This window comes from Bombus affinis, chromosome 5 (genome assembly GCF_024516045.1).
Source record: "Bombus affinis isolate iyBomAffi1 chromosome 5, iyBomAffi1.2, whole genome shotgun sequence".
Taxonomy (NCBI): Eukaryota; Metazoa; Arthropoda; class Insecta; order Hymenoptera; family Apidae; genus Bombus; species Bombus affinis.
The window spans coordinates 11,491,501-11,515,060 of record NC_066348.1 but is presented as its reverse complement, the minus strand read 5'-3'; the positions used below and the strand labels follow the sequence as shown (position 1 = coordinate 11,515,060).

The 23,560-nt window shown below is 48.1% G+C and overlaps 1 protein-coding gene across 5 annotated transcripts in view; it reads left to right on the top strand.

Annotated features, from left to right (window-relative positions):
* Window positions 1–23,560, top strand: part of LOC126916822 (protein split ends) — a 119,112-nt gene that overhangs the window by 89,086 nt on the left and 6,466 nt on the right. For 2 of the 5 annotated variants that reach the window (XM_050723022.1, XM_050723018.1), the window contains exons 3-8: window positions 6,954–7,834; window positions 8,772–9,418; window positions 10,445–10,625; window positions 11,157–11,448; window positions 12,564–13,304; window positions 13,427–23,558. In XM_050723022.1, coding sequence (XP_050578979.1) covers window positions 6,954–7,834; window positions 8,772–9,418; window positions 10,445–10,625; window positions 11,157–11,448; window positions 12,564–13,304; window positions 13,427–23,558 — 12,874 coding nt within the window. The remainder of the gene's footprint in view (window positions 1–6,953; window positions 7,835–8,771; window positions 9,419–10,444; window positions 10,626–11,156; window positions 11,449–12,563; window positions 13,305–13,426; window positions 23,559–23,560) is intronic. The other 3 variants (XM_050723019.1, XM_050723021.1, XM_050723020.1) reach the window with 3 other exon arrangements.

Here is a 23,560-nt window from a genome sequence, read left to right as displayed (position 1 = left end):
GATATACGACGACTATTATGATTATAATAGCGAAATTTGAAACTAATCTGAAAATGCACATAAGATTTGCAAGATATTTATTGGAAGCACGCAGTTAGTGAAGAATTAGTACAACGTGAATAGTAGCCTTAAACATGCAATTAATACTAAAGATGGGTACATATTTTGGCTTAGTAATATAACGAATAGTTGATGGCGCAAATATTTTGATGATCTTTGCAAAGTGTAATTTCTATATACTTCTTCAGATCCATTTCCAATTTTACCAATATAATCATGATAACGTGTCGCGCTACAGTACTAATGGAATTTCAAAATGTTTCCTATAATATGCACATGAAAAGTTTCTAGGAGTGTTTAAATACTTTGAGTCACTGTATATATCGATATCGGTCGTCACGAGTTACAGCTACGCGTGTCACGAAATATCGTGTTCGTGGAAATAAACCAACCGATAATCGATTGGCGGAGGCCGGTTATCGTATTATTGTTCGCTGGCACATTGACGCATTTCGATCGTAATCCATATTCACGACGGGGCCACTCGTCGAAACGTTTCTGCCACGCACTTGTTTTACCAGGCCACGTGATATATACGGCGTATCTCGACTATTCCGGTCACCGTACGTGTTCCAACTCTCCAAGAATCACCTTACAGCGCGGCGTACACCATTACGCCAGCGAGACTTCGTACTTTTTCCGCGCTGCTCGTCAACCAAAAGATAGACCTTATAGGTTACCTCGTTTGCTTCTTCCATCGATCCTTCGTATTCTCGGATTGATCGTTTTATCGGGACTCGAGAACAAAATATAGGCAATGTACTCTACCAGCATTCGTCGCATACCTTATCCGCGCGCACGACAGCGTCGCGTTTCCACGAAAAGTCAGGTGACCGTGACGACGTGGTCGTTTGCGATGTTGCCACGTCCGAGGATCTGCGCGCGCGCATTAGCGCGCGACCGCCTCTCAACCGAGACGGAGGGGTGGTTGCTTTAGTTGGCAGTACCGTAGTACCAACACTTCAGGCCTTATGCTCCCAAACACTGCTACATAATTCTTTTCGAACTAAGATTTTGTATTTCATTAAAGGTTATCATTTTGGATACTATTACGTTAGATAAAGTTGAATCTACATTGTTTCGGAGGAACACGACGGATGAACATTGATTTCATCCTCGTTTCATCCGTGTATGAAACGTATGAAGTAAATTCGGCACGTTTGACAGCTACTACTATGTTCATCGGTGATTCACGTTACAACATTTTTTTAGCATCGTTAAAATAATATAAATATCATGGACTAAAAATTTGTCAACAGTGCGAAAATTTTAGATATAATAGTATCGAAACAAGATGCCCAAATATAATATAATATAATATTTTGCTAAAATTGAATGTTATGGCGTAGTTTCGTATGTTTATTTACATATTGGAGCTCACAGGGTGAAATTTGTCTGGCAGTCAACGAATTATGCGAACGAGACATTTGTACAGCGAAATAAAGCTTAAATCTTTCGTGATAATTCAAATATCTGCAATTAAAGGAGAGACTGACTGACTTACGCGATGACACGTTATTAACAAAAACTGATATTCTTTACTATTGCTTTATCGATCATAAAATCTATCAGTATTTATTAAAATATTTGGAAATTTAAGAATATTTTTGAGGAATGATATGTAAGTGAATTATAACTTTCGTAGAAATTTAATTGCATCAGAGTTTTTGTTTCGTTCGAATCAAGTTTAGGAATACTACATTATATTTTTTTACCGAACTTTTAGATTTGAATACGACGACATAATTATGTGTTTGCATCATTCGAAAATAAGGAATATTGTACTAAGCTTGAACGCGTTAGATACGAGCGGATAAAGTGGTTACGGATCAAGCGTGAATCACACATCGAAATATGTTTTATGGTGTTTATTAAGAAGGTGTTTAATTAGTCCACGTATTATGATAATTAACGAATAAATAATAGAGGTGGTCGCGGTATTGTCCCGAGGATGACATCAGTGTTTAAGGTATATGAATTGATAACAAGGTTTACGATTTGTATATGAGTCATCCATACGTATAGGGCTAAAGTGCCTGCTATGATTTCTTTTTAATCCGGCTCGTTTTCAACGGGGCGATCTTTGCGTAGGAAAGATTTTGATCTTGTTGAGTCTTCGACTACGGTATTCTTGCATTCATATTATCAATTTCGCTAAACGTTATATATCGCTTGCAAAGTGTAAATTTAGCAGTAGGTGGCGTGAAACGACTACTTATACGTACGAAAATTACTAATTTTATCTACTGTGTTCAACTGTTATCAGTGGACATAAACGTACAGAAACACGTTAATACGACCCTGAAAATATCTTATCGGCCGCCATACCGTACATGCCAACTACTATTTTATGACAAACATAAATGCGCGTGATTCTAGGAAATCAAATACGTCGTCCGTCATAACAAAACGACATTGCGCTTTCCGTGAGTAAACATTGATATGCAGAAAAAGCTCGCGTGTACTGTTGGCAGGAAGAACGATTTTCTATGCACGATTCTCGTTTCGCGTCTTCGTATCAGTCTTGTATTACATACTCAGGTCCTTAATGGTGTTACGGACAGGAATTACCGTGTACAAATTTTTCTTAGTTCCCTTATCTATGATAAGCTCCTCTGGAATCGATACACGCGGCGTTATCACGTTTGTCATAGACGTTAATCTTAATAAGTTAACGATGACGCAAGGCTTCCCTTCTTTTTTCCCTTCTGTTTTATCTGAAACTGTTGGAGCGCGAACTTCTAAATAAAAAGGTCGAATCGATAAACCGATGTGATTCGGAACAACGGTCAGATCGTCCGTGAGAGTGGACTTTTTCGAAGCCGCGTGTTTTCCCTGCTCAATCCTCGTCGACGATATCGAATTGCGATCGGTCGCGTGACCGATACCGTATATCGTTTTGTCCTTCATACGCGAACCGATGACTTTATACTCGAGTGCACATGTTTTTCTACACTGATCGCCAATCGCCGCGCACTTTTTCCTCCCGTTTCTTTTTTCTCGTGCTCGTGAACCGTTCCAACTCATCATATTTCTCAGCGGCGAACTCGAACGAAACAACACGAAGTTTATCTTCGATCTACGGTATCGTGAAAACGGCCTTAACAGGTCCGCCGTGTGCGTCTCAAACTCGATTTAACGTGCAGCTTTATCGAGTGTGACAGACGCGAAGAAAGAAAAAAAACGTGGCATGCGTAATAATCGGCATACGACTACGTTAAATTCACGTAAAGCGCGTACGTACAGTTTTACGATTTAAATAAAATTTCGTATGATAATGATTTTGCGAACATTATGCCGTATTAAGCTTGTTTACGTGGCACGCAAGGCATTGTTATTCCGCCGATCGAGATTACGCGACCAATAAATGATTGTCATCGATCGAAGTACTGTTTTATCAGCTGGGTGCTCTTAAACGATAATCTGTCAAACAATAATATCAGTGAATCGACGAGTTACATGTTATAGATTACACATTTTTGTATGAATCTATTTATAACGCAATTTATAACGCGCCAAAGAAACTTGTCCTTACGAACATCTATTAAAAAGATTGTTACTTGACGGAAAGAGATGGTACTTACGTGGCGTTCTTTTCGTGTTTACTTTGCTCTTCTGCGAGGGGAACTTTTACGCAATTCGCGGCGAAACTGAATATGTAGTCTGTTTGCATCAATTATTACCATTGATTTCGAGTCCGCAGTTAAATCGACGCTATTCATCGGATATGGAAGATCTGCATTTCTTTATATTTTCTTTTGATTTTAGAGGTCTTATTTTAATTTCGCATACCTAGTATTATTGCGTAAATCTAGTAAGAATAAGATGCGTTGAATCGTAACTCGATAAAGATTCAGCGTCGCAATGATTTTTAGAAAAAGATTTATAAATAATTCAGGAAAAATTAATTTTAGAAACATTCGTCTATTGGAAATTTGAGTTAGATTAACGAGCAACCGAATTAATTAATGTTTTTAAACAATAGTGGTACATCGTATTTATTGCTGTTCCTATGGAATTTTCATTATCTTTCATTAATTTACATTTCATTGACCTCATTTAATATCACGACTTTAGCATCACAAATTTCACCATTGCATTGCATTGTATTGTCACGTTGATTCTGTAAGGAATACATATTATGAAACGCATTTACGTTAGATTACTTAAAGTGAACCGATTGGCTCGTTTGTTTATATAAAGTGATTTTTTGTTTGTGGATGTAGCAACTATGTTGTAAACGTTATTCAAATAAAACTTAGCCGCGTATACGTGGAATTTCGAGTACCAAGAATGAAATTCGAATATTTTTACAAACATTATAAGCCAGGACGCAAAAAGTTAATTTGCAAAATTTAGTTGAAAATCCTGTTAGGGACAGAAATGTATGAACAGGTAGCGGAAGTAGGTATCCATAAAATTATAATCACGCTAGTATATTTATGTTTTATATTAACCTTATAGCACAAGATTACTTATTTACCATGCAATTAAAATTAATATTTACATTTTTGTATAACCAAAACCAGTATTAAACAAAGCTTCGTTGACATCTATTCCCATTACCTGATCACTTACTGTTGTCCTCGAACGTATATACAAATTTTCTACGTAAAAAGCTACAGATAGCTATTTATTTAAGATGCACGTTCTAACTAGCGTATTTCAAAATATTTCACCCAAGCTCTGACGAATCTTATTTACGTTCTACACGCGGAGCATTCGATAGCCAAAATGAAAGGTTCCTTGGATCTTACGAGAATGGTCTCACGGAAAAGGAAAAAAATGAGAAGAAAGACAAACGGGGATAAGAAATAAAAGGAGGAAAAGAAAAAGGGTGTCGCCTGGGTAACGGAAAAATTTCACAGCCGCAGCGGATTGCTGGAGGTTCGCATGGCAACGTCCTGGCTCCTCTCGCAGGCAAACAAGATCGTTCGAGAAACGAGAAACGGCTACGCGTAATGCAGCCTTTAAAGAGATTCAGGTCGAAGTTTCTCGCGAAGGTGGGAGATAAGCGCGCCGGTGACCGTATGGTAACGGAATGAACGTGAGGAGGCGTCGGGAGAAAGGCTGCTGATTCTTCGCCGTGATTATGCCTCGTGCATGCTGTTAACGTGTCTCGAACGCCATACAACGACCCATCTGCGTGTACGTGAACGTGCATACACGATCGAATACGAGCGATATAGTCGGTAGAAGATACGTACACACACAGCCAACTTGGACGCAGCGTCGTGATAACAAGCCACGTTTTTGAACTTTGATACCCTGATGAGTATGACCGGGACCGATAAAGACGTAGGAAGAACGGTCGTGGCGCTTAAAGCGGCAGGAAGCGTTGCTAGTTTTTGAAACGCCTAAGTCTCAGCTTCAGGTTGTTTTTAATTTCTCCGATACAAAGGTTCGGAAATTTACCAATTTCGTTAGATTCTTATTTTTACGGTGCTGTACTGTACGTTTCGTGTCTCGTTAATAGTTTCGTAGGTATGTTATTTGGATAACATAGAGTAATCTAGTTTAGTCGAAGTAAGGAGGAGCAGATAGTTCGGATAACTGGATGTTCCGATGATAGTAAAGGTTCGGTAAATAGCTATTCTCACCGGTTTGTCTCGTTACGTACTTTCAAATCGTAGAACGTAAGTGTTTTGAACATTAGAACTTAAGTGTTAAGGTGTCCTCAGACAGTCGATAATATTGTGATTATTTCAAGGTTTTCAATGGAAATGCGGTTTATCGGTAAATATTGACAATAGACGTTAATTGATAGTTCGAGGGCACCTTTAAGGCTTCAACTGTCTCTCTTCCTTAACACGTAGAGTTTATTTTGCATAAAAGCTAATGATTATAAACATTAATACACCCATTATAGGAGTAGTATAATCGAAGTGTGTAATTGAAATTACGCTCGATCCTATCTCGGATAGTACAGACTCGGTGTCGGTATTAATTTACTCGTGCAAATGAGGTGCGTATAAACGAAGTTCTGCTATAATCGATAATCAAACGTATAATATAGCGTGATAATATAGAAATACACGATAGAGGAATAGATTTCTTTTAAATTCAACAGCGAAAGGTCGACGGCATCAATAGCGTATACTTTTAAGTTTCGAGCAAGTTAACATTAGGAAACGAAGCAGCCAATGCTTGGCGAGAACTTGATGGAACGATATGCATATAACGCGGGGGACGTCACCGGTATGATCGATGTCGTCGACATCAAGGGATCTAGAGGAAATTTCATTTTAAAATTTGCTATACGGTTTTCGTTTTACTGCGTTAGAATAAGTTTGTCACGTATCTTCAAACAGTTTGTATCTCTCTCGTCGAACAAGAAGTTATGCTTGCGAGTTAGATTCGATACGCGCATTATAACGATAGAAGAAACACTTAAAGTGTATTTGTTGGTTGCTCCTTCATGCTGATTAAGATCAGTGGACGATATCGGTATTTTAACGTACACCATCGGGAACATAGTCCGATCGTTGATCGTAATTCGCTTCTCAAGCCGTATCGATAAAACAATTTTGGACATGTGGTTAAAACTGTTCCGTCAGTCATCGAACCGTTTGACGATACTTGACGGCTCGTCTATTTCGAGCGTACTCTACGATCAAAAAATAAACCGTTCGCTGTACTACGATTAACGAAGGAATTCCTACAAAGGTATACAACCTACAACTTTTCGATTCGTTGCATCGTTAATTAGTAGCGAGGAAGGGGTCCGATCATTAACGAAAATTTCTCGTAACGCGGTTCTTGAAAAGAGTTCGCGATGATTCTAAATTACTATATACAAAGCTTGAATTCTGCGTGGTAGAAACAGATCCGTGTGGTATTTGCGACTAGTATCGTTGCATCGTTTAATTTAACGCGATCGTCGCGTGTTGCAGAAGTTCGGAGGATCACGGATCCGGCGGGGGTAGTGGCGGAGGAGTCAGCGGAGTGGTCGGCAGTGGCGTCGCCGGTTCCGGCATCGTCAGCGGCAGCGTCGGCAGCGGAGTCAGCGGCGGCGGCGGCGGTGGCGGTAGCGGCAGCTGCGGCGGCGGAGGATCCGCTAATGGAGGCGGCGGCGTCGGAAGCGGAATCGGCAGCAGCAGCGGCGGCAACGGCAGCGGCGGCAGCGGCGGCAGCGGTGGCGGTGGCAGCAGTGGCGGTGGCAGTGGCGGCGTTAACGACAGAGAAAGGGACCGAGAGAGGGAGAGGGAGAGGGAGAGGGAAAGGGAGAGGGAGAGGGACCGAGAACGAGACAGAGATCGAGACAGGGACCGGGATAGAGACCGGGAGAGAGAGAGGGACAGGGAGAGGGAGAGGGAACGAGAGAGGGAGCGTGAGAGGGACCGAGAGCGAGAGAGAGGCGGCGAGGGGTTCGAGTCACGTGGCTCCCACGGCAGTTTCTACAGCAGCGAACGAAGCAGTCGAGGGGTCGGTTCCGGGGGTGGTGTCGGCAGCGTCGGCGGCGGCGGCGGCGGTGGCATCGTCGTCGGCGGCCATCCGGCGGATCCTACTCCCGGTGATCCTGGCGGCTACATACCCCGCGGCCGTCCACCTCCTGCCAGCTCTTATCACGTGACATCGACCAGGGCGAGGGATCGGCTCTACTCGAGAACCGGCCCGTACGCCTCCGGGCCGCCGCCCCCGCCCCACTTAGATCGTCATCGTGGTGGCCTGCCACCGTCCTCTTGGTCGGCCTACGAGTCGACGACCTCGAGGTACGGGAACGCACCGCCGCCACCCTCGCCTGCCAACAACGACGCCTACCAGGACGAGCAAGGTAATTGCCCTTATACGTACCGATGCACCACATCACCCACACCTCTCACATTCTCTTCTACCATCGCGTGTACAACACGTTCGTTTCCACCTTTGCGTCTGCGTCCGCGTCTACGTTCGCGTCTGCGTCCACGGAGTCCGCCTCCGTGGATCTTTTCCTCTGTAAGTGGACGCCTCTTACTTTGACTATGCGTCTCTTCTTTGCTTTTCTTCGTTCCATTTCTTTCGTTGATGCGCGCCTCGGGTCTTTTGCGTGCGCGTTTCCACGCGATCGCTGGGTCACGCGGTTCTACCTGCGTTACCCCTACCTGCGTGGAATACACGTGATTCCCGCGGTTCTCGGGATTTTCAAATTCCCTCTTACAATACTTTCTTCGAGTCATTCTTCCTCTTAAATTCGTGACAAACGCGTATCAACTTACAGATCGTGTAAATGTTTCTTCCACGTATGCGAATAATCCGAAACTTGCGCGATCCGTGTTTCGCGGTTCGCATCTTAACGCCCCCCGGACGCGACCATCCCCCCTTCCTCCGGTTTCCCAATGCACGCTTGGTAGCGTTTTTCGCGCGGGAATCACGACGATCCAGCCGAAATCGAGGGCACGCTTACGCGCTCGCGTTTCAGACTATTTTAGCCGCGAGTGGAGCGCGATGACCGTACGCGTGCGCTCGTTAATGGTACCACGATGCGACTCGAGGCGTGACGATTGTTTTGATAGTTTTAATTACAGAGGCGAGGAAAAACGGAGAAAGAACGGTGGTTTACGGGCGGCTTCGCTCTATATGAAAGATGAAAAAGAGTATTGTCGAGGTATGGGTGATGTTGGTTGGCAGAGACGCGGCTATTCTAATTAACCGCGTAATATTAGCGTTAAGAATTATTCGATAAGGAGCGTCACTGAAACAGATAATAACGATAACAAAATATACGTGTGTAGATTACATTCGTCGTCTTGTTCCACTAGGCGGCGGTGGAGGCGGCGGCAGTAGTAGCAGCGGTGCGCTACGACAGCACAAAAAACAGCGTAGAAAATCGCGAAGCGGAAGCAGCTCGCCGAGTGGTAGTAGCCGCTCCGGTAGTAGCAGCAGCAGCCGCAGCGGTAGTTCCGCCGGCAGCACTTCCGGGGGCAGTACGTCGCCCGGTAGTTCGCCGCATCGTACCGGAAATGCCGCCGTCACCGAGGACCGCCGGCCGCTCGCTATCCGCGTGCGTAATTTGCCGGCACGCAGCAGCGACACATCTCTCAAGGACGGTCTCTTCCACGAGTACAAAAAACACGGCAAAGTGACGTGGGTGAAGGTCGTGGGGGCGGCCGGCGAGCGATACGCCCTGGTCTGCTTCAAGAAGCCCGAGGACGTGGAGAAGGCGCTCGAGGTGTCTCACGACAAGCTATTTTTCGGGTGCAAGATCGAGGTCGCACCTTACCAGGGTTACGATGTCGAGGACAACGAGTTCAGGCCGTACGAGGCCGAGGTCGACGAGTATCATCCGAAGGCGACGCGGACGCTCTTCATCGGCAACCTTGAGAAGGACGTCACCGCGTCCGAGCTTAGAAAGCATTTCGAACCTTTCGGCGAGATAATAGTAAGTTGGTCCGTTACGACCAGTTCGATTACACCTGGAACCTAAAAGAGAATTAGGTTTAATGGAAAAATCTCTTTAGATCGAAAGTACCGATGCGTTACAGTCTCAAATAGGCAACTCGAATCAAATTTCTATACAAAGTTTCTTTCTCCAACGAAATCTATTCGATTTTATAATCAACTTTTTCGTCATCCTAACTTTTATATTGTCGCGGCGCGAATTCAAGTACGAATTAAGCGTTTCTTCTAGGTATCGAGATGTTAGATAGAGATGTTTAATAGCATAGCGATTAAAGCAGAATCATTTCTTAAACTTTGTAACAAGCGTCAGAGTAATTAAATATGCAATAGCAGCTACGTGTGATGTCAAGTGACGCGTTATAAAATTGCGCAACAAATAACAAATAACACACGGTCTTTCTCTCTTTCTCTGCGTATGTAGACTTCTCTAACACTCGCTCCATTCGACAGTAACAACGTCCGAACGGAAGCTTATTGGAAAGTTCTGAGAATCGGATGCGATCGAAATTTATGACGCGCGAATTGGTTGTTCGAATATTAACATTTGAACCGGACATGAAACAGTCGAAACAGAACTTTGAAATTTTAATCGTTCCGTGAATGTTTCCGCGAATAAGACAGTGTTTTAATAAGAAACGATACTTTGAATACGTCGCTTGGCACGAATCAATAGATTCTCTCGTACGAATAACTGAAAATTCAGCGTTACGAAATCAAATTTCAGATATCTCTTACATTCGATTGCATTTCGATCTCTTAGTGTATCATCGTTCGAATATCTCTTCTACTTTGCGCTATCGTGTTTTTGGCTTAACGATGTTTTGCTACCTCTTCGGTAATGTTCGATTCTTCATTTTTGTTCAAACGCAAAATTCTTCGCTTCGTAGGAACTCGAACGTTGGTCGAAGTGTCGACCAACAGGCAAAAAAAAAAAAAAAAAAAGGAAGAAACAGAACGTCGGCAATGGCGTCAACAAAAAGTTAAATACCATATTTAAATGTTACAGGAGATAGATATTAAGAAACAAGGCGCGGTGTCGAGCTATGCCTTCTGCCAATATTCCGACATCGGTAGCGTCGTTAAAGCTATGCGATCGATGGATGGCGAACACCTGGGTGCGAATCGAATAAAACTCGGATTTGGAAAGTCGATGCCTACGTCCTGCGTATGGGTCGACGGTATCGGAGGTAATTATCGTAAAGAGTTAATAGATTTCTCTAAAAAAACCACCTATAAAATTGTATAGTTTATGGTTAGAAGCCACCGAATAATTTTTCTCGTCGAACAAAATTGCTAATGATCGAAATCGCTGGAGGCTCGCGAGGATAGGATGTTCTCTAGACTGGTTAGACTGGTCTTTGAAGTGATTCCAAATTGACGAGTATGACCGTATTCTAAAAACAAACGCGTACTTAAAGCGCCACAGCGCCATCAAACTCGCGTCTTTTCCAACGAATATCTGAATTATACGTGCGTTTCAAGCTGCGCATCGCTCGATCGCGTCTCATTACGATGATTTGGCGTTACTTATAGACTACGTTTAGGGCTCTTTCGATCTATCCGTAGTATATTTTCATACCGTTCATAAATAAACATACGATTGGAAACGCGTAACGATTTCAATTGGTAGCGATTTTTTGACAAATATGTAGGAAGAGAACGTTCTCTTCAAAGTATGTGCCAATGATGCGTTAACCATACGTTATACGTTGTTTCAGATTGTATGTCAGAAAAATACTTGAACATGCAATTCCATCAATTCGGACTGATAAACCAGGTGGTCGTGGATCGCGAACGCGGACACGCTTTGGTCTTCTTCGAGCAGATCAGCTGCGCACAAGCCGCCGTGAAGGAAATGCGAGGAGCCGCTCTTCGTGGACGCCGTCTTCAAGTTGACTTCGCCTCCAGAGAGTGCCAGGAAACGTTTTACGAGCATCTGGAGCGACAGGGCATCGCTGGGGAGAAACCTTGGGACACGAGGCCATCTCCGGCGGCGACCTTCGATGTCTCGTATGTATAGTTCTCAGCAAAAATAAGATATTTTCTCAGAACGATTAATTGTCGAAACGTATCTCGGTATTCTTAGGTTGCTTAAGTATAGTTGCTTTAAATCGTTCTTTACCATTGCGGCGAGTGTTTTACTTTTCTTGGTTATCTGGACTGTTTCCTTCGACTATGTTAAAATTGGCTGAGATCGTTTTTATTCTATCGCAGTATCGGCTGATCTCGCTAAAGCGTTACCATTTTTAGAAAACTCTCGTAACGAGCTGCAGCTCTGGAGAAGGGCACGCGATGATTCGATACTTTAAGATAACCATGGATTGAGAGATTTCGTTAACCATGAAAAAGTCGTTGATTATGATCGTACTTGGGCAATGAGATGGTAGGTACTAAAATGGCTGAGATAAATGAAACGCTCTCCGTAGACAAACAAACATGTTTTGACGAAGTATTTTGAATTACTATAAGTGCTACATAGAACGTCTTGCGATGTATGCGACGAACTTTTCCGTAATGTTTAGCAGATATTTTCGTACGAAGGACGCTGTTCGCGGTTATGGATTAAGTTGCACGTGTTATCAAGTTGAGCGAGAAGTAAGATACTGCACGTATTTGCAGTTAAACGACAATGCAGCTTCGTTTTACCATTTTCGCGTTTTCCGCGTTCGAGAAGATTAGCTAACCTACCTAAAAATTTCTCATTTGGCCATCGTTGACGCGTAAAAACAAAGTTGTACGCTGCAACGTGTTGAATTTCAACAATTAATCTTTCGCAGTCGGTGTATTTTTCTGATGACACTACCAACTTAGTCGGGGCATTTTTAAGTTGATAAATATTTATCCTCGTCGTCCGATTTCGAAAACGAATAAAAAATTTTTAATTTCGTTTACTATCGTAATCAACCAAATAATAACTCGAGGGATAGGCAGCTGACTCGTTTACATCGACGTTTCTGCGTCAGCCTGCTCGATACAAAAATCATTCACTCCATTCTAGAATGCGTGCAACCTATCGAACGCAAAGGTCGCTGCTAAACATTTCAGAAAAGGCAAAGAATACTTGGCAGACGAGCTCGCAGTTATACAGCAGAGAACATGAAATATAGTACACCCGTTATTTGAAGGATTCCTTGCAGGCGGGAGCGCAGCAGTTTTGACTCCGGGGTGACGGTTTCAAACTCGAGTAGCCGATTTACCCGGTACGAAACGCCCCCGAGGTCGAGGACGGCTAGTTACTCCCGCACGTCCGGAGGCGGAAGCACACCGGGTGCCAGCCCGGCTCACCCGACCGCGATGTCCCGCAGCAGTAGGCGCTCCTATCAAGACACCTACTACGACGGCGAATATACCGAGCCAACACCCCGTCGATTCCGCAGCTACGACGAGTTCAGCCAGGGAAGCGGGGCTAGCCACGACGACTATCAGAGCAGCGTGCTCGGGGATGGGAAGTTGAACGACGACGATTGTCCACCTCCTTCGCGTCGACACGCGGTTCAGAGCGTAGTAACCAGCGTGGATCCACCGGCGCCGCCTCCGCCGCTGCTACCACCTCCGGATATTAGGCATCTTCAAAAGGAACGGGTACATCTGCTGGAACAACTGGAGGAATGTCACAGCAGCGGCGACGAGGTCGGCTTCGCGCCAAAGAAACGAGTGAAGATCGATGGGACGTCTACCGCCATACTCTGCGAGGACGACGAACCCGAGATCGCCTCGTTGCTCGTTACTTCGCACTCCAGCAGGAAGGGTATGGATATCCGACGAGTCAGCGACAGCAAAGTGGTTGTACATCATGGTACGAGGAGAGGAAGCTGCGATGGACGAGGTCCAGGACCTTGCAAGCGTCGTCGCGACGTTACCAGCAGGTAACATGGTTTCTGCGTTGTTTTATTGATATTTTAAATAGACATCTTGATTAGAAGCATAGCGTATGGCAATGGGTGTGGAACAGTTAAGTAGTAACGCGTCAATCCGATTTCTGTCGAAGGCATCACGAACACCACGACGGATCGCGTCCAGGAACTCCGCTAGTGGACGAAAGGCCGGAGAATTTGGTGCCTAGCGAGCCAAGACGGTTTCGCGAGAGAAGTCACGACGGTCCTCTCTCGCTACCGTTGCCGAGGTTCGCGGCTCAAATGCTGAACAACAATAACAACAACAACAACAACAACAACAACAACAACAACAACAATAACAACAACAACAATAACAGCAACAATAATAACAACAACAGTGGTAATAGTAATAACACCGGTAGCAGCAATAATAGTAGTAGTGGTAGTAGTCGGTCGAACAACTCGAGTCTCGCGAAGATGACCAGTCCACCGTGTATCAATCTGTCAACGGCGCCGAGTCCTCGAACGGCACCGCAGCCACCGGCTTCACCGCCGCCTCGTCACCTGAGTCCAAGTCCAACGAGTTCCGACAGCGAGACAGCACCTCAATCACCTAGTCTCGAAGAAAGGATACGTTCTCTCGACGAGAAGTACGAGAAGTGGTCAGGATCGAGGGCGTTAAGCGCTGCCGGAGGCGACGCATTGGCGAAGCTGGACGCCACGGCGTCCGAGAGATTCAGGTTTCGACATAAGTTGCTTGATTTGGATCTGCACGAAGTACAACCAAGCGATATCGTCAAGTCGGTTCTTGCCAAGAGAAGCGTGTTCGACGAGGACTCGAAACGGTTGGAGAACTTCAGCGAGAAGTACGAACCGAGAGAGTTTACCGGTGTGATCGGTGTCGGTGCGATGATCGGTAGTAGCGTGAGCGGCCTCGCGTCTAGCGGCAGTTGCACCAGTAAAGTTTGCTTGCAGTACCCATTTCCTAGTCATCCACCGGTACAACTGTCCAGCAGCACCTCTATGACCGGTCAAATCGGTATTGGCACCACGTCCCTATCGTCGAGTTTAACGTTTACGACGACCATGTCGTCGACTTTGAAACCTCCGGATCCACGGACGGTAGTCCAACACAACTGTGTGCACCCGACGCCGACCACTCCAATCACACCCGGCACGTCGATCAAGACTGTTAGCCCCGAATTACCACCGGTTTCTCTACCGATCGGTCTTGGTAGCGGAACGGCAGCCACCAGCGGCAATAGTAGCGGTTTAGCGTTAGCGAGTAGTATTCATAGCAGCAACGGTAGCGTAAGTAGTATTCACGCTCTCGGAGCCTCTACCGCTCGAGGATCGATCGGTACCAGTGGCTCTTCCGCGTCGGCATCCGCGTCGGTCACCATCGCGTCATCGCTCGCTTTCTCGACGACGATGCCGACGATGGCGGTTCCCACGGCAGCCACCACGTCTGTCTTGACGACAGCCACGATCGCGACCACGTTGAACGCCACGTCGGCGGCTTCCTCGTTGTCGTCAACGTGCTCCCTGTCGAGTAGTCAGTATCAAACTTCCATGTCCACCGTCACCTCGATAATACCGTCTTCCACGACATCCTTGTCGAATACTTCGTCCTCTTCCTTCTCCGTCACCACCGTTTCTTCTTCGTCTTCATCGTTATCGTCGTCGTCGTCGTTATCATTGTCGTTGTCATCGTCGTCGTCACTGTCGTCGACCACCGACGCTTCCCGGTCTCGTTTGAGGAAGGAAGTTGGCGGTTGTAATCGAGAAAGTCGAGAGTTCCGGGACAGCAAAGACGGCAGGGACTCCAAGTACAGCGGCAAGAGCAAAGATTGTCAGAGAAAATCGCGGAAAGAGGATGCGGACGTTGAGAGAAATCGCAAGGATCGGGAGGAGAAGGATGGAAGTGGAAGCTCGTCTATGACGAACGACGTTGCCGATAACGACGGTCACGCGAGGGAGAGAGAGTTGAAGGAGAACAAAGAGATGCGATACGAGAGGAAGGAAAGGGAAGAGAGAGAACGAAGGGAGAAAGAGGATCGCGAGAGGCAGGAGAGAAGAGAGAAGGATGATCGCGATAGGCAGGAGCGGAAGGAACGGGAAGAGAGGCGAGAGAAGGACGAGGAGAGACGAGAAAGGGAGAGATTGGACAAGGAACGACAGGAGAAGGATAGGCGGGAGAGAGAGGAGAGAGAACGGGAAAGAAAGGAAAGGGAGGAGAACGAGGTAAAGGAGAAAGAGAGGAGGGAGAAGGAAAGATTAGACCGCGAAAAGAGAGAGCGGGAGGAAAGGGAGCGCCAGGAACGCCGAGAGAGGGAAGAACGAGAAAGAAGGGAGCGAGAAGATCGTGAGAGGAAAGAGCGGGAACTTCGCCTGGAGAGAGAAAAGCAAGAGAAAGAACGGTTAAGGAAGGAAAGGGAAGATCAAGAGAGGCGGGAGAAGGAAGAGCGAGACAGATTGGAACGAGAAAGGAGGCGGGAAGAAAAGGAACGTCTTGAGAGGGAGAGGAAGCGCGAAAGAGAGGAGAAGGAGCGGCTGGAGAGGGAACGACGGAAAGAGAAAGAGGAACGAGAACGGGCGGAGAAGGAGAAACGCGACAAGGAAGAGAGAGAAAGGCTCGAACGGGATAAGCACGATCGAGAAAAGAGGAGAGAACGCGAGGATCAGGAAAGGCGGGAAAAGGAAAAGTCCGAGCGCGAGAAAAGAAGAGACAGAGAAGAGAAAGACAAGGAAAAGAGGGATCGCGAGGAAAGCAGGCGACAACCCACCGAGAATCATCTTCATCAGTCCATTTCCCAGTCTCAAAATCAAATTTCCCCCGGGCCGGTGTCTATCAAGCGACGATGCTCGTCGCAGGATGGCCCGACCGAGGATGACACCAAACGCATGAAGATCTCCGAGCACAGGAGGGACAGCAAAGACCGGCCTAAACAGAATAGAAAGTCCGAGGATCGGAAACATAGGAACGATTCTCACAGATCCAGTCGCGAAAGTAGGGAGAGCCGAGATGGAAAGGAAGGTAGCAGTGGTAATGTATTCACACAGGCTCAAGATACCAGGGAGCAATCTCACTCGACCGAGATGAGTAGAGAGTCGACCAGGGAGAACCGAGAGAACAACCGCGAAGGTGGCGGGAAAGAGAAGCAGCGAAGCAAAAGGAATCGATCCGAGAAGGAGTCCAGGGAGCGGAGTCCAAGAGTGTCCCACGAGTCGGACAAAGAGTTTCTATCGAGACTGGATCTTTCAAAGCGCCACGACTCAAATTCGCCGAGTGAACAGACCGCAATTGGTTCGAATCATTCGCGAGAGATGCAACAACAGCATCAGCATCACCAGCACCAGCACCATCATCACCAACAGTCTTCCTTGAATTTACACAGTGACGTGGACGACGGTCCTCTATCGACGACCGATATTCAGGTAGCCAGGCATCCATCCGCCACGGACACGGACAGCGACGAACCTAAGAAACACTCCATCTTCGATATCGTTGACGACGAGCCCGCATATATCAGTATGTATGATAAAGTGAAAGCACGCTCGACCAAGAACATGCAGAAGCTCGAAGAGGAGAAACGGCAAGTACGACTTAAGGACAAATTTTCACAACTGAAGCAGAGTCGAGCGAGGCGGGAGGAGAAAAAGCAGAGTACCTCGTGGGACGGAGACTCGGTGTCCAGCAAGGCTTTGACAGAAGACGAGGCTACCTCGGAATCTGACTCGGCCAGAGCCAAGTCTTTGTCCAGAAAGAGTTCTCGATCTCGAATTCACTCCGACACCAGCGAGGAAGAAGAGGCAGCGTCGTTCAACAACAAGATTCGCAAGACCGTCAAGACAGAGAGGTTCCTGGAAAGCGACGTCGATCTCGGATTCGCTGACACTGAAGAGAAACACAACTCCGTGGAGACGACGAACGTGGTAGTCGTGAACAGTGTCGTTCACTCGAACGTGAAAGAAGAACCGCGCACCTCGGACGATGACGAACGGATCCCGGTGTCATTCAGCCGTGGTAACCAACCAGCGATCGTGGTTAACAATCATGAGCGGGATTCGTCGCGGAAAAAGTCACACAAGAAGAAGCAGAAGCGGCAAAAGAATTCGATGTCGACCGAAGACAGCCTAAGCAAGACCGAGTCCTCGGACACTGTCGAGCACAAGACCAAATCGAACACCGTAACGAGTAACGCGGCGGCGACGGCGGATTGTCGAGCCAATCATGCGACCGAGTCCGTCAACACATCCACGACCGTCGTCACATCTGGTACCACGACGGTTTTGGAAACGACGGAGGAGAGGATACGATCGGACAAGAAGCAACGGAACAAGAAAGATAAGAGGAGAGACAGGAACGCGGATGAAAAAGCGAAGGCACGAAGAAAGAGGCTCAACAGACAGGAAGCTAGAGATTCGCAACGTATGGAAGATATATTTGGACCGTTGTCAGATGACGTCGACGATGCTCCGTCGAACAATGCGCTCTTCGACCGGTTGGCCAACAACACCTACGCTTCGGACAGCGACGGTGGCCACAGTCCGGTGTTGGACGTGGAACGAGTCAGGCGAAAGGCGGAGAAGAAGCGTCGTCATCAAACAGAGGACGAGAACAGCGTGGACTTGGCCGAGGCGGGACGAGAAATCGAGGCGAAGCTCTTGGGTCTACCGAACTCGCCGAAATCGGCCGTTGCGTGCACGGAGAGTAACGACCATGACGTGTTCCGATTTACCGACGACAACGACAGCATCGAACCATCCACACCGTTGACCATTCCGGAAAAGATCAAGGAGAAGAAGAAAAAGAGAAAAAAGTCAAAGGAAGAGCGGAGTCGGAAGGATTACCATCATCATCACCACCACCATCATCACCATCACGAAAAGACCGGCGAGTTGCCCTACCTGGGGGCGGATCCTAGTCCTCCGAGAGCAAGTAGTCCGTTGATTCCCAAGACGATGTCACCTACTCTGCCTACACCTAGAGATGCTTTGTTGAGTCCCATTCCCAAGGTTTCGTCCAACACCTGCGTGTCATCGACAACAGTACCATCGTCGATGACTCCTCCATCCAGCGGCGGCATTCAATCAGCCGGGAAGCCAGAGAAGAAGAAGGACAAGTTCATCCCAGGTTTCGGTATCGAGATCGACGAGACTATTCACGAAAACGCGGTGAAAAGTATTTCAGAACCGGAAGAACGTGAAAGCAGGGAGGAGTCGGAAGTGAATACACCGACCACACCGCCCAATCAAACCGAGGACAAGCCACGAGTCGCGATCTCTCAGGAGGAAACTGAAGACGCAGTAGCTGCTCTGTTGGAGGAAACTTTCGGAGTGTCGACGGAAGACTTTTCGTATGAAGGCGAAGAGGAAGATGCGGAAACAGAAGACGCGGTCGGAGCCCCGGCCGAGGCGCCTCAAGAGGACGTCGAAGAGATGCAGCAGGCTGTCGAAAGTCTGAACGCCTCTACGGCGGAGGGAGAGACGGATATGAAGCCAGACACTCCTCAGAGCGAGCACGACTTGCAAATAGATACAGATACGGAGGAAGACCCGAACTATGAGACGTTCGATTTGAGCCAACCACCGAAAACGCCAGACATTCCATCGTATTACAAATCACCTACTAAGACCCCCGCCGCCGTCACCACCGTCGTCGCGCCTTCCGTACCTGCGACGGAAAAGACCATCGAGGCGCGCAGATCGTCCATACCAGCGAAACCACCGAGTCCACCGACATCCGTGATCGCTCACTCCTGGAATTTGAACGAGAAGCCGCGGGAGGTGGTTAAGACTGTACAAGCGGCCGAGATCGTCGAGGAAACCAACGTTATAGCAACCAGTCCCGAGAGAATAAACAACTCTCAGGCGCGTCGCGCTTCGATCTCGCCACCCCCGCAGTACAAGCAACCTGTGTTAGGTCCTTGCAGCGTGCCGATCACCAGCGAAACGCCTAGAATAGCCGCGACCAGTCCTAGACCGTCGGTACCACAGCCACCGTCAACGCCGCCATCCATCGGTGTGCAGTCCCTTTACCAAAAGCTCCCCGTGTCACCACAATCACAGATGGTCCCACCCATGCGACAAACTTCTCCCAGAATGCAAAACATCCCCGCGGTTTCCTCGGCCTCCTCGAACCAAACTCCACCGTTGCCACCACCGTTGGTTCCATCCAGAATGCCACCTTTGGTTCCCTCGCAACTGTCGCCGAGAATTTTGCAGCCACTTTCACCTAACGGTCAATGGTCTCGAAACTCCGCCCTCAGTCCTCACGTACCGAGCGTTGGTAAACCGTCACCACCACCAGCCAGGATCGCGGTGAGCAGCGTACCCGTCTCCGCTCACAGGCCGGACACACCGACGCAACAGATATATTCCACAGCGGCCACTCAGCAACCGGTTATTCAACATGCTCCAGGCATGAGAGCTCTAGCACCCAGTCATCCTAGAGGTGGATTACCGCCGTTGACGCTGAATATTCCACACCGTCCTTACATGCCCGTACCACCTTTGGCTCCGGGTGGCGTGCAAGTCAAGAGCTCTAGGGATTCGGCTCTCGGCAGCAAATCTGTGATCGAAACGTTGCTTCCGGTAAATCCCAACGAACCTCCGCAACGTCTGGAGGAACCGAAATTGTCACCAGCCGTTATCCCAGAACCGACGAACAAAGCTTCCACTTCTCCGAAGGTTCCTTCACCGAACCAACCGCCCACGTATATCCCTGAAACGGCCAAGATCGAAATCAACGCTAGCACGTCCAGCCTGGTATTCGGCAAACCGACCAGCATCCCGGAAACCTGCTCTTTGTCGTCCAGAGGTCAGAAACAAATTCCAGGCTCCATTACCACGGACAACAATTTATTGTCCCCTAGGCAGAAGCAAGAGATATCGAGTCTTCAGCTTTTGACCACACACGTGCCACGTTCCTCGACACCCAGTCCCGTGATAGTCGCTCACGGGCAGCCTCACCTAGTCCACAAGTCCGTGGTGCACACCATCGGAGCGTCCACTGTTTCGTCAGCGAATCAACCGCTGATCAAGACGGTGGTACCCATACCAGTTTGCCAGCAGCAGCAGCAGCAACAGCAGCAGCAGCAACAGCAGCAGCAGCAACAGCAGCAGCAGCAACAACAGCAGCAGCAGCAGCAGCAGCAGCAGCAGCAGCAGCAGCAACATCAACAGCAGCAGCAGCAACATCAACAACAACAGCAACCGCAACCGCAACCGCAACCGCAACCGCAACAGCAACAACAACAGCAGCAACAACAGCAGCAACAACAACAGCAACAACAACAGCAACAGATCCCATCCAGTGTAACAGTTTCCATGCCTGAGGAAAAATGTGTCGTCACACAAACGTCGCTTTCGTCTCTAAACAGCAGCCAAAGGCATTCTCCGGTTCTGCAATCCAGTCATCTCTCCAAGCCTCACCTCCCATTGGTATCTACAGTCTCGCAAGCCATCGTCTCCAGAACGACGACGACGGTACCTTCCACGGTTCTGTCTTCCGTTCCCATTGAACAGAACACCACCGAGAGCGTGCTAGAGCCGCGGCTACCACCAGAACAGGAGCTCCAGGTCGATCCCGATGCACAGATGGCACAAACAGCTCAGCCCATGCAACTTACTCCGCCCATACAATCCACTCAACCGATTGATGTTATAAAAGAGGAACCATCCGATATCCTGAAGCACGAGGATACTACCGCGATCAAAGAGGAATTCTCGAACACCGAGTCCGAGCAACCATTGAATCAGCCATTGAATGCACCATGCGCCAACTCGGTTGACGCAAAATCTCCAAAGGTCGAGCAACAAGTGGACCAGATCAAATCGGAGAAGCTGTCGTGTGCGTCAAAATCCGAATCCAACGATGACGATCGTCTCGTTCCTAAAATGATGGAAGTCGAAATCAAGACGGAACTCGCGAATCCCGAGGTTAAAGAGGAAGAGGAAGAGGAGGAAGAGGAAGAGGAGGAGGAAGACGAAATTCCAAAGGAGAACGAAGAAGTTGATATGGAGGAAGAAGCAGCGGAGGATCCACTGAAAGAGCCGTGCACGGATCCGCTCGCGATCGATGCGTCCAAGGAGGATCCGGCTGACAGTAAAGAAGACAGCGACTATTGGTCTGCGAAGGAGGTTAACATCGAGAGCGTGATAAAGAAGGTAGACGCGTTGTGCGATGGCGAGGGTAACGAAGATGGTGACAAGGAAACGGCACAGCACGAACAAAGCGTTACCAATGAGACACAGGAACAGCAGCCAAAGAGCAACGAGTCCGAATGGTTTAACCGCGCCGAGGCAACCGAGTCCGAAACCAAGAAGAACTTCGTCGTGACCAACGAGGAACAGGACGAGGGAGTGGAGACGTGCGAAAGCGAGTCGACAAAGAGTCGACGCGGTCGAACCAAGAGCAGACGAGGATTCGGTAGCCGCGGCGGTGTAAGCACCAGACGAAGCAGCAGAAACACGACCACCACCGTTGTGCATAAACGAGGAGCGAGGACTTCCAGGGGAAGCAAACATCACGTAGAGAAGAACAAGCTGCCGGCGGACGTTTACGAATTCCACGACGATAGCGAGGAAGATAATGCTGGACGGCCGCGATTGATTCTCACGATCAAGTCACCAGTGCCGAGTATGACTGGTCCGAACGCGCAGCCAGCGACGCCTATAGCCGCTGTGAAAGAAGTACCGCCGGAGGAATTCGTTCCTCCAGCAGCGAACACCAGAAAGTCCAGAAGACTGGCCGAGAGGGATGGAAGTAGAAACACGATCGACGACGTGATCGAAGACGTCGTGCGTGGCTCCGCGATGAACAAGGGGGTGATAGGAGGATCCATTGGAGGGAACGTTCACGCCACCAGACGAAGCACTAGACACAACAACTCTTCTCGTAACGTTCAAAGCATGGCGCAACAACTTACTGAACCTAGAAAATCACCGCGAGGTGTTCGCGGCAAATCGGTGCGAAGAACTTCCGAAAACGACGACGATGACGAATATCGAGAACTGATAAAGATAAAGGAGACACCTCCGGCGCCGCAGCAGGAACCCCAGAACAAAGAAGAGAGCGTCGTTTCGCTTCGGGACGAGACCACGCCGAAGCCCGAAGAAACGAGTCAACAGCAGCCTGCAGCTGCGCCGTCACCTACGCACAAACCGGTATCTCATGAACCGATGACGCTGATAGATCCAGTCACTGGAATGTTGATACCTATGAGAGAGTCGGAGGAAGGTCAATACATTCCTGTTTCCACCACTTCTGGACAAGCGCAAGCGGTGAGCAGAGCCACGTGCGATTCGAGAAACACTCCGGCTGGTTTGGTGAACGCTGCGGTCGTTGCGCCCAACACGACCGAGACGTTGCGATCGAAGCAGCCGCAGCCGGAGAATTTAACCGTCTCTGAAGAACTTAAGAAGGAACCAGCCCCGGAACCGCTTCAACAAAATCAACAGATCCAACCACAGACCAGCGTTATCACGAAACCACAATCTCCGGTTGTTCACCAAGTCACCTCCGCAGTCAGCATGGTTCAGCCATCGGCAACGATTTCTACCACTGTTACCTCTATAGCTACGACGGTGGTAACTATTCCACAGACGACATCCACTTGCTCCACCCCGTCGAAACCTACGAGCCTCAAGGCTCACGTCTTGAACGCCAGCAAGCTGGCTACACCGGCGCAACCGCAGCAGCAAGTGGTCATTACCAAACCGACGGCCTCCAGCGTGGTTAGTCAACCGCCATCGGTGGTGCAGCAGCCACCAAATCTTGTAAAATCAACGCAGTCCGTGCAAGCTTTGCATCTCCAAGTTTCTAGCAATAGAGTATCGTCACCGAGCTTAAGTCCACGTGCTAAACAGCCGGTAGCGCAGATCGGTGCTGCGAATGGAAAAGGTCAAGGACAACCCATGTCACCAGTATTGAATAATACTGGTGCTCCACCGAATCCTAAGCAGCATCTCCTACAGGCGGCAAAACAGCAGACACCCACGATAGTGAATCTTCCTCAGAAATTAGCTATGAACGTCCAACCAGCTAGTGTAACGACGACTCCGACACCGAGAATTCATCAACCTATCTCTCAATCAACGGCATTGAAAGGCATCAACGGGCAGCCGCATCCTTTGAATCCGAAGGCTCATTTGCTGCAGGCTGTGGTACCACCTATGGTCCCAGGTGTGGTGGCTAGCCCACCCACTCAATCTCACCTGATAAACCCGCAGCCCGCTAGCGTCAGCTGCTCGAGACCTCCAGCACCTAAACCACCACCGGT